General features: G+C 41.4%; 2 protein-coding genes across 4 annotated transcripts in view; both read left to right on the top strand.

Annotated features, from left to right (window-relative positions):
• LOC110491807 (actin-binding LIM protein 1) overlaps positions 1-3,849 on the top strand; it is a 136,538-nt gene extending 132,689 nt beyond the window's left edge. For all 3 annotated transcript variants that reach the window (XM_090202556.1, XM_090202557.1, XM_036946717.2), the window contains 2 exons: positions 3,445-3,497; positions 3,679-3,849. In XM_090202556.1, the coding sequence (XP_090058682.1) occupies positions 3,445-3,497; positions 3,679-3,831 (206 nt within the window). In that variant the 3' untranslated portion in view covers positions 3,832-3,849. The remainder of the gene's footprint in view (positions 1-3,444; positions 3,498-3,678) is intronic.
• A 778-nt stretch (positions 3,850-4,627) lies between these two features.
• Positions 4,628-12,105, top strand: LOC149976648 (actin-binding LIM protein 1-like). Its single transcript, XM_090202563.1, has 3 exons — positions 4,628-4,789; positions 10,518-10,598; positions 10,780-12,105. The coding sequence occupies exons 1-3, from the start codon at positions 4,748-4,750 to the stop codon at positions 10,891-10,893; spliced, it is 237 nt and encodes a 78-aa protein (XP_090058689.1). The 5' UTR covers positions 4,628-4,747; the 3' UTR covers positions 10,894-12,105.
• The last annotated feature ends 385 nt before the right edge of the window (positions 12,106-12,490 follow it).

Genomic DNA, 12,490 nt, shown 5'->3' with positions numbered 1-12,490 from the left:
TCCAAACATAACGATGGTCATTATGGCCAAGCAGTTCTATTTTTGTTTCATCAGACCAGAGGACATTTCTCAAGTACAATCTTTGTCCCCATGTGCAGTTGCAAACCCCAGTCTGGCTTTTTCATGGCGGTTTTGGAGCAGTGGCTGCTTCCTTGCTAAGTGGCCTTTCAGGTTATGTCGATCTAGGACTCGTTTTACTGTGGATATAGATACTTTTCTACCTGTTTCCTCCAGCATCTTCACAAGGTCCCTGTTCTTGGATTGGTTTGCACTTTTCGCACCAAAGTACGTTCATCTCTAGGAGACAGAGCGCGTCTCCTTCCTGAGTGGAATGACGGCTGTATGGTCCCATGGTGTTTATACTTGCATACTATTATTTGAACAGATGAACGTGGTACCTTTAGGCATTTGGAAATTGCTCCCAAGGATGAACCAGACTTGTGGAGGTCTACAATTTTTTTCTGAGGTCTTGGCTGATTTCTTCTGATTTTCCCATGACGTCAAGCAAAGAGGCACTGAGTTTGAAGGTAGGCCTTGAAATACATCCACAGGTACACCTCCAATTGACTCAAATGATGTCAATTAGCCTATGAGAAGCTTCTAAAGCCATCACATAATTTTCTACAATTTTCCAAGCTGTTTAAAGGCACAGTCAATTTTAGAGTAGGTAACTTCCGACCCACTGGAATTGTGATACAGTGAAATAATCTCTGTAAACAATTGTTTGAAAAATTACTTGTGTCATGCACAAAGTAGATGTCCTAACCGACCAAAACTATAGTTTGTTAACAACAGATTTGTGGAGTGGTTGAAAAACTAGTTTTAATGACTCCAACCTAAGTGTATGCAAACTTCTGACTTCAACTGTATATCCGCCCTGCCTTTCTAAAATCTTCAAAAACCAAGTTAATAAACAGATCTCCAACCATTTCGAATCCCAATGTACCTTCTCCACTATGCAATCTGGTTTCTGAGATGGTCACGGGCGCACCTCAGCCACGGTCAAGGTCCTAAATGATATAACTGCCTTTGATAAAAGACAGTACTGTGCAGCCGTCTTCATCGACCTGGCCAAGCCTCTCATCTCTGTCAATCACTGCATTCTTATCGGCAGACTCAATAGCCTTGGTTCCTCAAATGACTGCCTCGCCTGGTTCACCAACTACTTCTCAGACAGAGTTCAGTGAGTCAAATCGGAGGGCCTGTTGTCCGGTCCTCTGGCAGTCTCTATGTGCCACAGAGTTCAATTCTCGGGCCGACTCTTTTCTCTGTATATATCAATGATGTCGCTCTTGCTGCTGGTGATTCTCTGATCCACCTCTACGCAGATGACACCATTCTGTATACATTTGGCCCTTCTTTGGACACTGGTAACAAACCTCCAAACGAGCTTCAATGCCATACAACACCTCTTCCGTGGCCTCCAACTGCATTTAAATGCTAGTAAAACTAAATGCATGCTCTTCAACCGATTGTTGCCCGACTAGCATCACTACTCTGGACGGTTCTGACCTAGAATGTGGACAACTACAAATATCTAGGTGTCTGTCTAGACTGTAAGCTCTCCTTCCAGACTCACATTAAGCATCTCCAATCCAAAATTAAATCTAGAATCGGCTTCCTATTTTGCCAACAAATCCTCCTTCACTCATGCTGCCAAATACACCCTCGTAAAACTGACTATTCTACCGATCCTTGACTTTGGCGATGTCATTTACAAAATAGCCTCCAACACTCTACTCAGTAAATTGGATGCAGTCTATCACAGTGCCATCCGTTTTATCACCAGAACCCCATATACTACCCACCACTGTGACCTGTATGCTCTCGTTGGCTGGCCCTCACTACATATTCATCACCAAACCCACTGGCTCCAGGTCATCTTTCAGTCTTTGCTAGGTAAAGCCCTATCTTATCTCAGCTCACTGGTCACCATAGCAACACCCACCCGTAGCACTCGCTCCAGCAGGTATATTTCACAGGTCATCCCCAAAGCCAACACTTCCTTTGACCGCCTTTCCTTCCAGTTCTCTGCTGCCAATGACTGGAACGAATTGCAAAAATCTCTGAAGCTTGAGTCTTATATCTCCCTCTAACTTTAAGCATCAGCTGTCAGAGCAGCTTACCGATCACTCTACCTGTACACAGCCAATCTGTAAATGACACTCCCGACTACCTCATCCCCATATTATGTATCCTCTTGCTCTTTTGCATCCCAGTATCTCTACTTGCACATCTCACTCCAGTGTTAATTCTAAATTGTAACTATTTCTCCTCTATGGCCTATTTATTGCCTTACCTCCCTACTCTTCTTCATTTGAACACATTGTACATAGATTTTTCTATTGTGTTATTGACTATGTTGTTTTTGTCCCTTTGCTTTATCTTGGCCAGGTGGCAGTTGTAAATGAGAACTTGTTCTCAACTGTCCTACCTGGTTAAATAAAGGTGAAATATAAATAAATTGTTATCCAGCCTATTACCCTAAGATTACCAAAACAGCAGATCATATTGAATGTTAAAATGGATTAAATTAACAATCTGTAAATGATGGTCATCAGCTTCTTATCCACCCTGAAACTGCTGAGTTTCCTCAGGAAGAACAGGTGCTGATTTCCCGTCTCACAGATAGCTTCCACATTAGCCTCAACTCTGTTTGCTGTCAAGGGAAGTGCCAAATTATTTGTATTGATCAACAATCCCCACTGGCTCACCATCAGTCTGCATTGGTGTCAGGAAGCTCCTCCGGAAATCAATAGCAATATCATTGGTTTTCTTGACATTAAGTTCTTAAAAGGAGCGGTCACCCCATCCAACATACTCCACCACTGGGCCATGGCTCACCTCTTCATCCGGTAAAAGACTCCCAATAACTGAGTCATCTGCAAACGTAATGGTATGCCTAGAGTCGTGATCATCAGTGCACAATACTAACAACAGAGGGAAAAGACATACCCCCAGGAGGATACTGTGCCAGATAGGGAACCGTTGACTCTCACCCTTTGAGTTCGGTTGGTTAAAGTCAATCAACCAGCTGACTACTGTACTGTATGTTAAAATCAAGATCAAAATTGGACAAAAGCCTCTGCTTAGCGGTTGTATACAATTAACTTCAGAAGAGAAGTCAATAGATAGTAGTTTGGCATGGGTCTTACTTCCCTCAAGATGTTTAAGGACGTAGTTAATAAGAGTGATGGTTGCATCTTCCAACCCTCTTAATACCCACCTCTATTAACATAACAAACACAAATGTTTTGGTTTTCTGCCGCAAAAAGTTTTGAAACCTTTTGATATGGTGTGCACTAATACATAATATCCTGGTCAGATCCAACCTCAAAAGCAACCCTATCAAAGAAACTGCATGAACCATTCAAACTATTGGACAGCCAAATCGATCTTAGATGTTTCATCGAAATTTTGCTTACTTTAGTTTCAACTTTTCAGATAATTCCAAAACCTCATCGCTGCCTGGTTATGGACGGAATGGATTACACAGGGTAAGATCAGATGCTTCACATATCAGATATCACAACTATTTATTCACTCCAACATTAAAATCGAACTTATTGATTAATGTGGATGGTTTCCCCTTATAGGCTTTGATTGACAAAGTGTTGTTGATCATATTGTTCATAGACACATGTGATCGCTGTTACAATACTGTCTCTGCCCATACAGCCTCAGTCCGCAGATTTCACTCCTTACAACAGCCATGGCAACATGTGTGGGGGAGGAAGAGGTGAGTGTTGCTCAACAAATACAGCTGTGGTTGTGTTCACAGCTACTTCTACATCTACATACAATTTCAATATTCTTAAAACTACAATCTAGAAATTTGTTTTTCAGCAAAATGACACTACTTTTGGTATACAGTTGAGGAATGGGGCTTGGGAAATGTAACCCCTCCCAGATTGTACCTTTAACTGATAATACGTTGTAAATAAGCGACCCAATTATTGAACAGTCAGATTTGGAAATAATGGAGTATATCTTTCAGATTTAAATAGTACAGGAAAATCTAACTGAGTCTCATTTTCTGTCCCATGTTGTCTTGCAGAGTTTCAGGTATGTCGCACATTTGCTTATCCACAAATATCTTTCATTATGCAATTTCATTTTGCATGCGTTTGCTCACTCTATACCTAGGGTCACAAACTTCATGTTATCCTGAATGTCAACCCACTCCTGCTAAATGCCTGCATCACTATTAGCTATCCCAAACTGTAGTGAATGCATTGCAGTGACCCTGCATGTTCTTGTCAAGGACCACATACAACATTGCTCAGACATGTTCAGTCTCACTGTGACTAGATGGAACCACTGTACTGTACATGCAACGTAGAATGATCTTTGTATCATTGCCTGTTTTATTGTTGCAAAATGTCTCCAGTTGTCACTAAATGTCTCATTTATTTACATATTCAATTTTAAACTGTAACAGTCCTCTTCATTGTGAAGTCGAGGTGTCACAAGTGTAGGTAACCTAAGATGCTATTGATAGTAATTGTATTAAAAGAGTGCCAATCTTTGAGTGCCATGACCTATTACCGAAAGACAAAAGTACTGCAGTGACCATAAGTACCAGTATGCTGCTCTATATGATAGGAATAAGATACGGTAGCTGGGATAGTAGTAGATAGCGATGGTAGATATATCTCAGTTCCATACCACTATATTACATGTGTGTGTGTGTACTGTATGTTCTATCCTGTAGCACATTAGGGATGGCAGTGCTGCAGTAACAAGAATGGACAGGGGAGTGTCTATGCCTAATATGTTGGAAACAAAAGCAAGTATCTTTTATTTTTTCCTATAATTTCTTTATAAAGATTTAGAATTTACCTGATGTATGTGCCCTATCCTTATTAGTATATTTGACTGACATTCCAAGTTTTTTTGAATTTATACTTTACTACAAAAATGTGTACGCTACAAAAACAAATATGCTGAGTCAGTAAAGAGAGCTTCAAGTGAGCTTGGCACATCGGAGCCACCGCAAACATTGGGTGATATAATAGAAGGAATAGTGAGGTAAACCTCGGCACCGATAACAGGAGGTACAGTTGAAGTCGGAAGTTTACATACACCTTAGCCAAATACATTTAAACTCAGTTTTTCACAATTCCTGACATTTAATCAGAGTAAAAAAATCCCTGTCTTAGGTCAGTTAGGATCACCACTTCATATTAAGAATGTGAAATGGCAGAGTAATAGTGGAGAATGATTTATTTCAGCTTTTATTTCTTTCATCACATTCCGAGTGGGTCAGAAGTTTACATACACTCAATATGTATTTGGTAGCATTGCCTTTAAATTGCTTAATTGGGTTAAATGTTTTGGTAAGCCTTCCACAAGCTCCCCACAATAAATTGGGTGAATTTTGGCTCATTCCTCCTGACAGAGCTGGTGTAACTGAGCCAGGTTTGTAGGGCTCCTTGCTCGCACACACTTTTTCAGTTCTTCCCACAAATTGTGATGGCTTTGATGGCCACTCTAATATCTTGACTTTGTTGTCCATTTTGCCACAACTTTGGAAGTATGCTTGGGGTCATTGTCCATTTGGAAGACCCATTTGCGACCAAGCTTTAACTTCCTGACTGATGTCTTCAGATGTTGCTTCTATATACAGTGGGGCAAAAAAGTATTTAGTCAGCCACCAATTGTGCAAGTTCTCCCACTTAAAAAGATGCCTGTAATTTTCATCATAGGTACACTTCAACTATGGCAGACAAAATGAGAAAGAAAAATCCAGAAAATGACATTGTAGGATTTTTAATGAATTTATTTGCAAATTATGGTGGAAAATAAGTATTTGGTCAATAACAAAAGTTTATCTCAATACTTTGTTATATACCCTTTGTTGGCAATGACAGAGGTCAAACGTTTTCTGTCAGTCTTCACAAGGTTTTCACACATTCCTCCATGCAGATCTCCTCTAGAGCAGTGATGTTTTGGGGCTGTTGCTGGGCGACACCGACTTTCAACTCCCTCCAAAGATTTTCTATGGGGTTGAGATCTGGAGATTGGCTAGGTCACTCCAGGACCTTGAAATGCTTCTTACGAAGCCACTCCATCGTTGCCCGGGCGGTGTGTTTGGGATCATTGTCATGCTGAAAGACCCAGCCACGTTTCATCTTCAATGCCCTTGCTGATGGAAGGAGGTTTTCACTCAAAATCTCACAATACATGGCCCCATTCATTCTTTCCTTTACACGGATCAGTCGTCCTGGTCCCTTTGCAGAAAAACTGCCCCAAAGCATGATGTTTCCACCCCCATGCTTCACAGTAGGCATGGTGTTCTTTGGATGCAACTCAGCATTCTTTGTCCTCCAAACACGACGAGCTGAGTTTTACCAAAAAGTTATATTTTGATTTCATCTGACCATATGACATTCTCTTCTGGATCATCCAAATGCTCTCTACCAAACTTCAGACGGAACTGGACATGTACTGGCTTAAGCAGGGGTACACATCTGGCACTGCAGGATTTGAGTCCCTGGCGGCGTAGTGTGTTACTGATGGTAGGCTTTGTTACTTTGGTCCCAGCTCTCTGCAGGTCATTCACTAGTTCCCCCCGTGTGGTTCTGGGATTTTTGACCCCACAGGGTGAGATCTTGCATGGAGCCCCAGATCGAGGGAGGTTATCAATGGTCTTGTATGTCTTCCATTTCCTAATAATTTCTCCCACAGTTGATTTCTTCAAACCAAGCTGCTTACCTATTGCAGATTCAGTCTTCCCAGCCTGGTGCAGGTCTACAATTTTGTTTCTGGTGTCCTTTGACAGCTCTTTGGTCTTGGCCATAGTGGAGTTTGGAGTGTGACTGTTTGAGGTTGTGGACAGGTGTCTTTTATACTAATAACAAGTTAATCTCTAGGAGACAGAACACGTCTCCTTCCTGAGCGGTATGACGGCTACATGGTCCCATGGTGTTTATACTTGCGTACTATTGTTTGTACAGATGAATATGGTACCTTCAGGCGTTTGGAAATTGCTCCCAAGGATGAACCAGATTTTGGAGGTCTACAATTTGGAGGTCTTGGCTGATTTTCTTTTGATTTTCCCATGATGTCAATCAAAGAGGCACTGGGTTTGAAGGTAGGCCTTGAAATACATCCACAGGTACACCTCCAATTGACTCAGGCTAATTGACATCATTTGTCAGAAGCTTCTAAAGCCATGACATTTTCTGGAATTTTCCAAGCTGTTTTAAAGGCACAGTCAACTCATTGTATGTAAACTTCTGACCCACCGCAATTATGACACAGTGAAATAATCTGTCTGTAAACAATTGTTGGAAAAATTACTTGTGTCATGCACAAAGTAGATGTCCTCACCAACTTGCCAAAACTACAGTTTGTTAACAAGAAATGTGTGGAGTGGTTGAAAAACTAGTTTTAATGACTCCAACCTAAGTGTATGTAAACTTCCAACTTCAACTGTATATGATTGGTGTCTCATATCACCACTAACTACCTACAGTATGCAGCTGGTAGTCAGTCCCTTCATGGGTTCCTGTAACCAAAGGCAGCCCCTCTAAAGTACTAAATCTCCCATGAGACTATGGCTGTGCTGCAGTCTAGACAGGGGCTAGTGAACTGAGTCACCTCTCGCTTGCCGGCTTCTCCATGCTCATTCGCACATGGCTTCAATACAGACTGTATGTAACATACAGTGGAAAATCCAATACCAAATGTGTCTTTGATACAACTTAATGAAGGAGAGACACCTTCATTGTTGGATTTTCATGACTGGTTTGACTACTATGAGTTGATCAGATAGAGGGTGGGAAAAAAAGCACAAATCACTCCCCTGGTTGCTTATTAGAGCATTTCAATAAGATCTTGCAAAACTCTTCCTCTAAATTTCAATCGATCTCATCTAGGTGTGTTTGTGTACTGGGCCTAACATACGTTTGCTGTAAAGCCCACAGTATAGCTGCTTCCCATGACTCGATCTATGACTTGACAATTTCATTTAAACAAATTGTTTAACCCGTACTGTATCTATTTTGTAACTTAACATTATTTTAGGGCCACAGTTCTTTGAAAATGTCGATCTGTAAGCCTAATCTTGTCTGGTCAGATATTCCCCCCCCCCCCCCCCCCCCCTTGCCCTCAGAACAGCCTCAATTCGTCAGGGCATGGACTATACAAGGTGTCAAAAGCGTTCCACAGGGATGCTCACTCATGTTGACTCCAATACAGTTGTGTCAAGTTGGCTGGATATGCTTTGGTGGTGGACCATTCTTGATACACACGGGAAACTGTTGAGCATGAAAAACCCAGCAGCGTTACAGTTCTTGACACAAACCGGTGCACCTGGCACCTACTATACCCCATTCAAAGACACTTAAATATGTTGTCTTACCATTCACCCTCTGAATGGCACACATACACAATCCATGTCTCAATTGTCTCAAGGCTTAAATACTTCTCTAACCTGTCTCATCCCCTTCATCTACACTGAAGGGGATTTAACAAGTGACCATCAATAATGGATCATAGCTTTCACCTGGATTCCCATGTTCAGTCTATATCATGGAAAGAACAGGTGTTCTGAATGTTTTGTACACTCATTGTAGATGTTTTGGTAATAATGAGCGCAGTAATGCACGTACCTACACAACGATAATGGCATCATGCACCTCCCCACCAACTGATACCCTTATAGTTGAGCTCCCAGGGTCTATAGCCCCATCAGCCCTCACTCACAATCTCCTGTCACACTTGTTGTCCCTACCCAGTGTTCCCCTGTCTCAGTCAAGACTATCAGTTTTGAACATGCTATAACTGTAAAAACGATGCCCTGTCCAATCAAACTTGGATACCTGGTTTCCGTGGGATCTCAAATATGATAATGCGTTGTCTGCAGCGATGAATGTGTGGATTCATGTACTCCCCTTTTTGGATATACAGTGTATTCAGAAAATATTAAGACCCAATGACTTTTTCAAACTTTTGTTAAGTTACAGCCTTATTGTAAAATTGATTCAATTGTTTTTTTGCCTCCCACCAATCTACGGACAATACCTTGTAATGACGAAGCAAAAATTGTTTTTTTGGCACTGATTACAGCCTCGGGTCTTCTTGGGAATGATGCTACAAGCTTGGCACACCTGTATTTGGGGACTTTATCCCGTTCTTCTCTGCAGATCATCTCAAGCTCTGAGTTTGGATGGGGAGCGTCGCTGTACAGCTATTTTCAGGTCTCTCCAGAGATGTTCGATCGGGTTCAATTCCGGGCTCTGGCTGGGCCACTCAAGCACATTCAGAAGCCACTCCTGCGTTGTCTTGGCTGTGTGCTTAGGGTCGTTGTCCTGTTGGAAGGTGAATCTTCGTCCCAGTCTGAGGTCCTGAGCGCTCTGGAGCAGGTTTTCATCAAGGATCTCTCTGTACTTTACTCCATTTCTTTGCCTCGATCCTGACTAGTCTCCAAGTCCCTGCCGTTGAAAAACATCCCCACAGCATGATACTGCCACCACCATTCTTCACCGTAGGGATGGTGACAGGTTTCCTCCAGACGTGACACTTTATATTCAGGCCAAAGAATTCAATCTTGGTTTCATCAGACCAGAATCTTGTTTCTCATGGTCAGAGTCCTTTAGGTGCCTTTTGGCAAGCTTCAAGCGGGCTGTCATGTGCCATTTACTGAGGAGTGGCTTTTGTCTGGCCACTCTACCACAAAGGCCTGATTGGTGGAGTGCTGCAGAGATGGTTGTCCTTCTGGAAGGCTCTCCCATTTTCAGAGAGGAACTCTTGAGCTCTGTCAGAGAGACCATAGGGTTCTTGGTCGCCTCCCTGACCAAAGCCCTTCTCTCCCAATTGCTCAGTTTGCAGGGTGCCCAGCTCTCTGAAAGGTCTTGGTGGTTCCAAACTTCTTCCATTTAAGAATGATGGATGCCACTGTGTTCTTGGGGACCTTCAATGCTCCATAAATGTTTTGGTACCCTTCCCCAGATCTGTGCCTCGACACAATCCTGTCTCTGAGCTCTACGGACAATTCCTTCGACCTCATGGCTTTGTTTTTGCTCTGACATGCACTGTTAACTGTGGGACCTTATATAGACAGGTGTGTGCCTTTCCAAATCAATTGAATTTACCACAGGTGGACTCCAAGTTGTAGAACCATCTCAAGGATGATCAATGAGCTCAATTTTGAGTCTCATAGCAAAGGGTCTGAATACTTATTTAAATAAGGTATTTATGTTTTATTTTTAATAAATGTGCAAGCATTTAAAAAAAAAATGTTTTTGATTTATGGGGTATTTTGTGTGTAGATTGATGTGGAAAATGTTTTATTTAATCCATTTTAGAATAAGGCTGTAACAAAATGTGGAAAAAGTCAAAGGGTCAGAATACTTTCCGAATGCACTGTATCTTAAAACCTAGTATCCATTTTTGATTGAATTGGGTCCTCAGTCCGTTTTGGTGGCCCAAGGGTGCATCTTTCAACAATCTCCTTTTGAAGCTTAATTCAGTATTGACATCCTTTACTGATGAGTGTCTCCCTTTTGAAGGTTGTACCATATGAAATGCTCATGATAACCAGTAGAGGGCGAGCTAAACTGCCCAGGGAGGTGGACAGAACAAGACTGGAGGTATCATTTGATTTCTGCATGTGTGTGCATGAATGCTACACAAATACCTAGCAAGGAAAGTACAGAATCCATAGATCCATTTAGCTTCTTGAGTTTTTCAATGACCATATAGGAGCGGAAATGTTAACCACAACATCCCCCCTTCCCCTCCTTCTTTTCTCAACCTCTCTTCTCACTCTAGCGCCACTTAGCCCCAGAAACGTTCTTTGACATCTTTGGGATGGAGATCCAGGAGTTTGACAGGCTTCCACTGTGGAAACGCAACAACATGAAAAAGAAGGCCAATCTCTTCTAGCAGTCAGAGCAGAATGCACTCATCCCATCCTTTCAGATAGCACTCTACTTTTACACTGTAATATAGATGTAAGGTTTGTTTAGATTTTTGTCAACCTTTTTTTCTGACATGTTCAAGAAGGCAATGGACTCTTCTTTCTTTTTTCACGATGCCTCCTCTGCAGACTGAATACATGATATGATTACTAATAGATACATTTGAAAGGCTACAAGGAAAGAAATGTTAAAAAATTCTTCCATGTTCAAAAATTAGAAAGAATTATGAATTAAGTCATGTTCTTTTTGATTGCTGCGCTTGTTTTCATTTCTGGCTTTGAATGGAACTGCTTTCCTTGACCTGCTTGTTTCCTCATATTTGTTGCTGTTGATTCCTGTGGAACTTTGTTAGTAGAATTTCATGGCACCATATGAAACATGCTGTTCACGTGCAAAAATTGAAAGTCTGTCAGCTTCACATGTCAATGGTCAGTTTGCCCTCATTTGGGCTATCAAGTCAAATCAAATAGTTGTCTTCATCATAGGAAATATTGGGTCTTGCCATTTCTTTATGGCCCTAGTACATACCAGCTAGCCCGAAGCTCCTAACTATGTTACTCTCACTGGCATCAGAGTCTGGAAAAGCTGCTATTCAAAACAATATAATGTGGTTTACGTATAGATCCGGGTCATATTCTTTAGGGCATGAAACGGAAAACATTTTAAACTGCTTTTCAACAGAAAACGGAAATGAGCCTTCGTTATTGGACGAGTCCAAGTAGTCCCTCCCTGTTTCAGTCTGTTGTCTTTGGTTTGATGCCAAATGAGTTCGACTCAGTTTCGCCTCTCAGGCTCCCATTAGAGTAGCAATTCCTATTTTACTAACAAACACATTAAATGTAAAAAAATACAAATGAAATACTATTTGAAATGACTGTTTTATAAATTAAACCCACACTGCCATTTGTTGTACTAAAATATAAGCAAAAAATAAAGCTTTAAATCACTGTGTATTTTAATCCTCGGCTACTCCAAAGGTATCGCCTGTATTAGTTTACCTGTTCTCCTCTCAGCTATTAAACTATAATAAACACTGTGGTTCATATATGTTGTTCAAGGAACTACAGTGTGTAATGTAATATGAGGACTCTCCTGTCAAGTTTGATGGAACAAATCAGACAGTGTGTTCCGTTGACTTCCTGGACTTCAGCCAATAAAGAGGCAGACACCCATGGAACTGTCTCTTTCTCTCTCAAACACACACATACTGATACACAAACACCCAGGTTTATAGTAGGCCTATAGTTTTAAAGTATGGTATGAATGGAGGAAATACAGTATTGCTAAATATCTATGTATCAAATTGGATAATAACTTCTGTTAGCTTATTGTTAGAATTAAATGAATTCCAACTGGTTATCAGGACAGACATGAATGCCATTCTGGATATGCGGGACGAATCTAATAAGACCAACTACAAGCCAAAGGCAACCAAGGCTCTCCAACATATGCTCTCTGATTACAACCCTTGATGCCTGGCGAGCTCATATCCCTGAAGCAAAAGAGCACGCTTTCTATTCAAACAGGCACAAAACATTCTCCCGAATCGATTACGTACTAGA

This window comes from Oncorhynchus mykiss, chromosome 16, assembly GCF_057628025.1.
Source record: "Oncorhynchus mykiss isolate SJ-2025 chromosome 16, ASM5762802v1, whole genome shotgun sequence".
NCBI classification, from domain to species: Eukaryota; Metazoa; Chordata; class Actinopteri; order Salmoniformes; family Salmonidae; genus Oncorhynchus; species Oncorhynchus mykiss.
The sequence above is the reverse complement of the archived record's forward strand: the minus strand, read 5'-3'. Positions and strand labels throughout refer to the sequence as shown.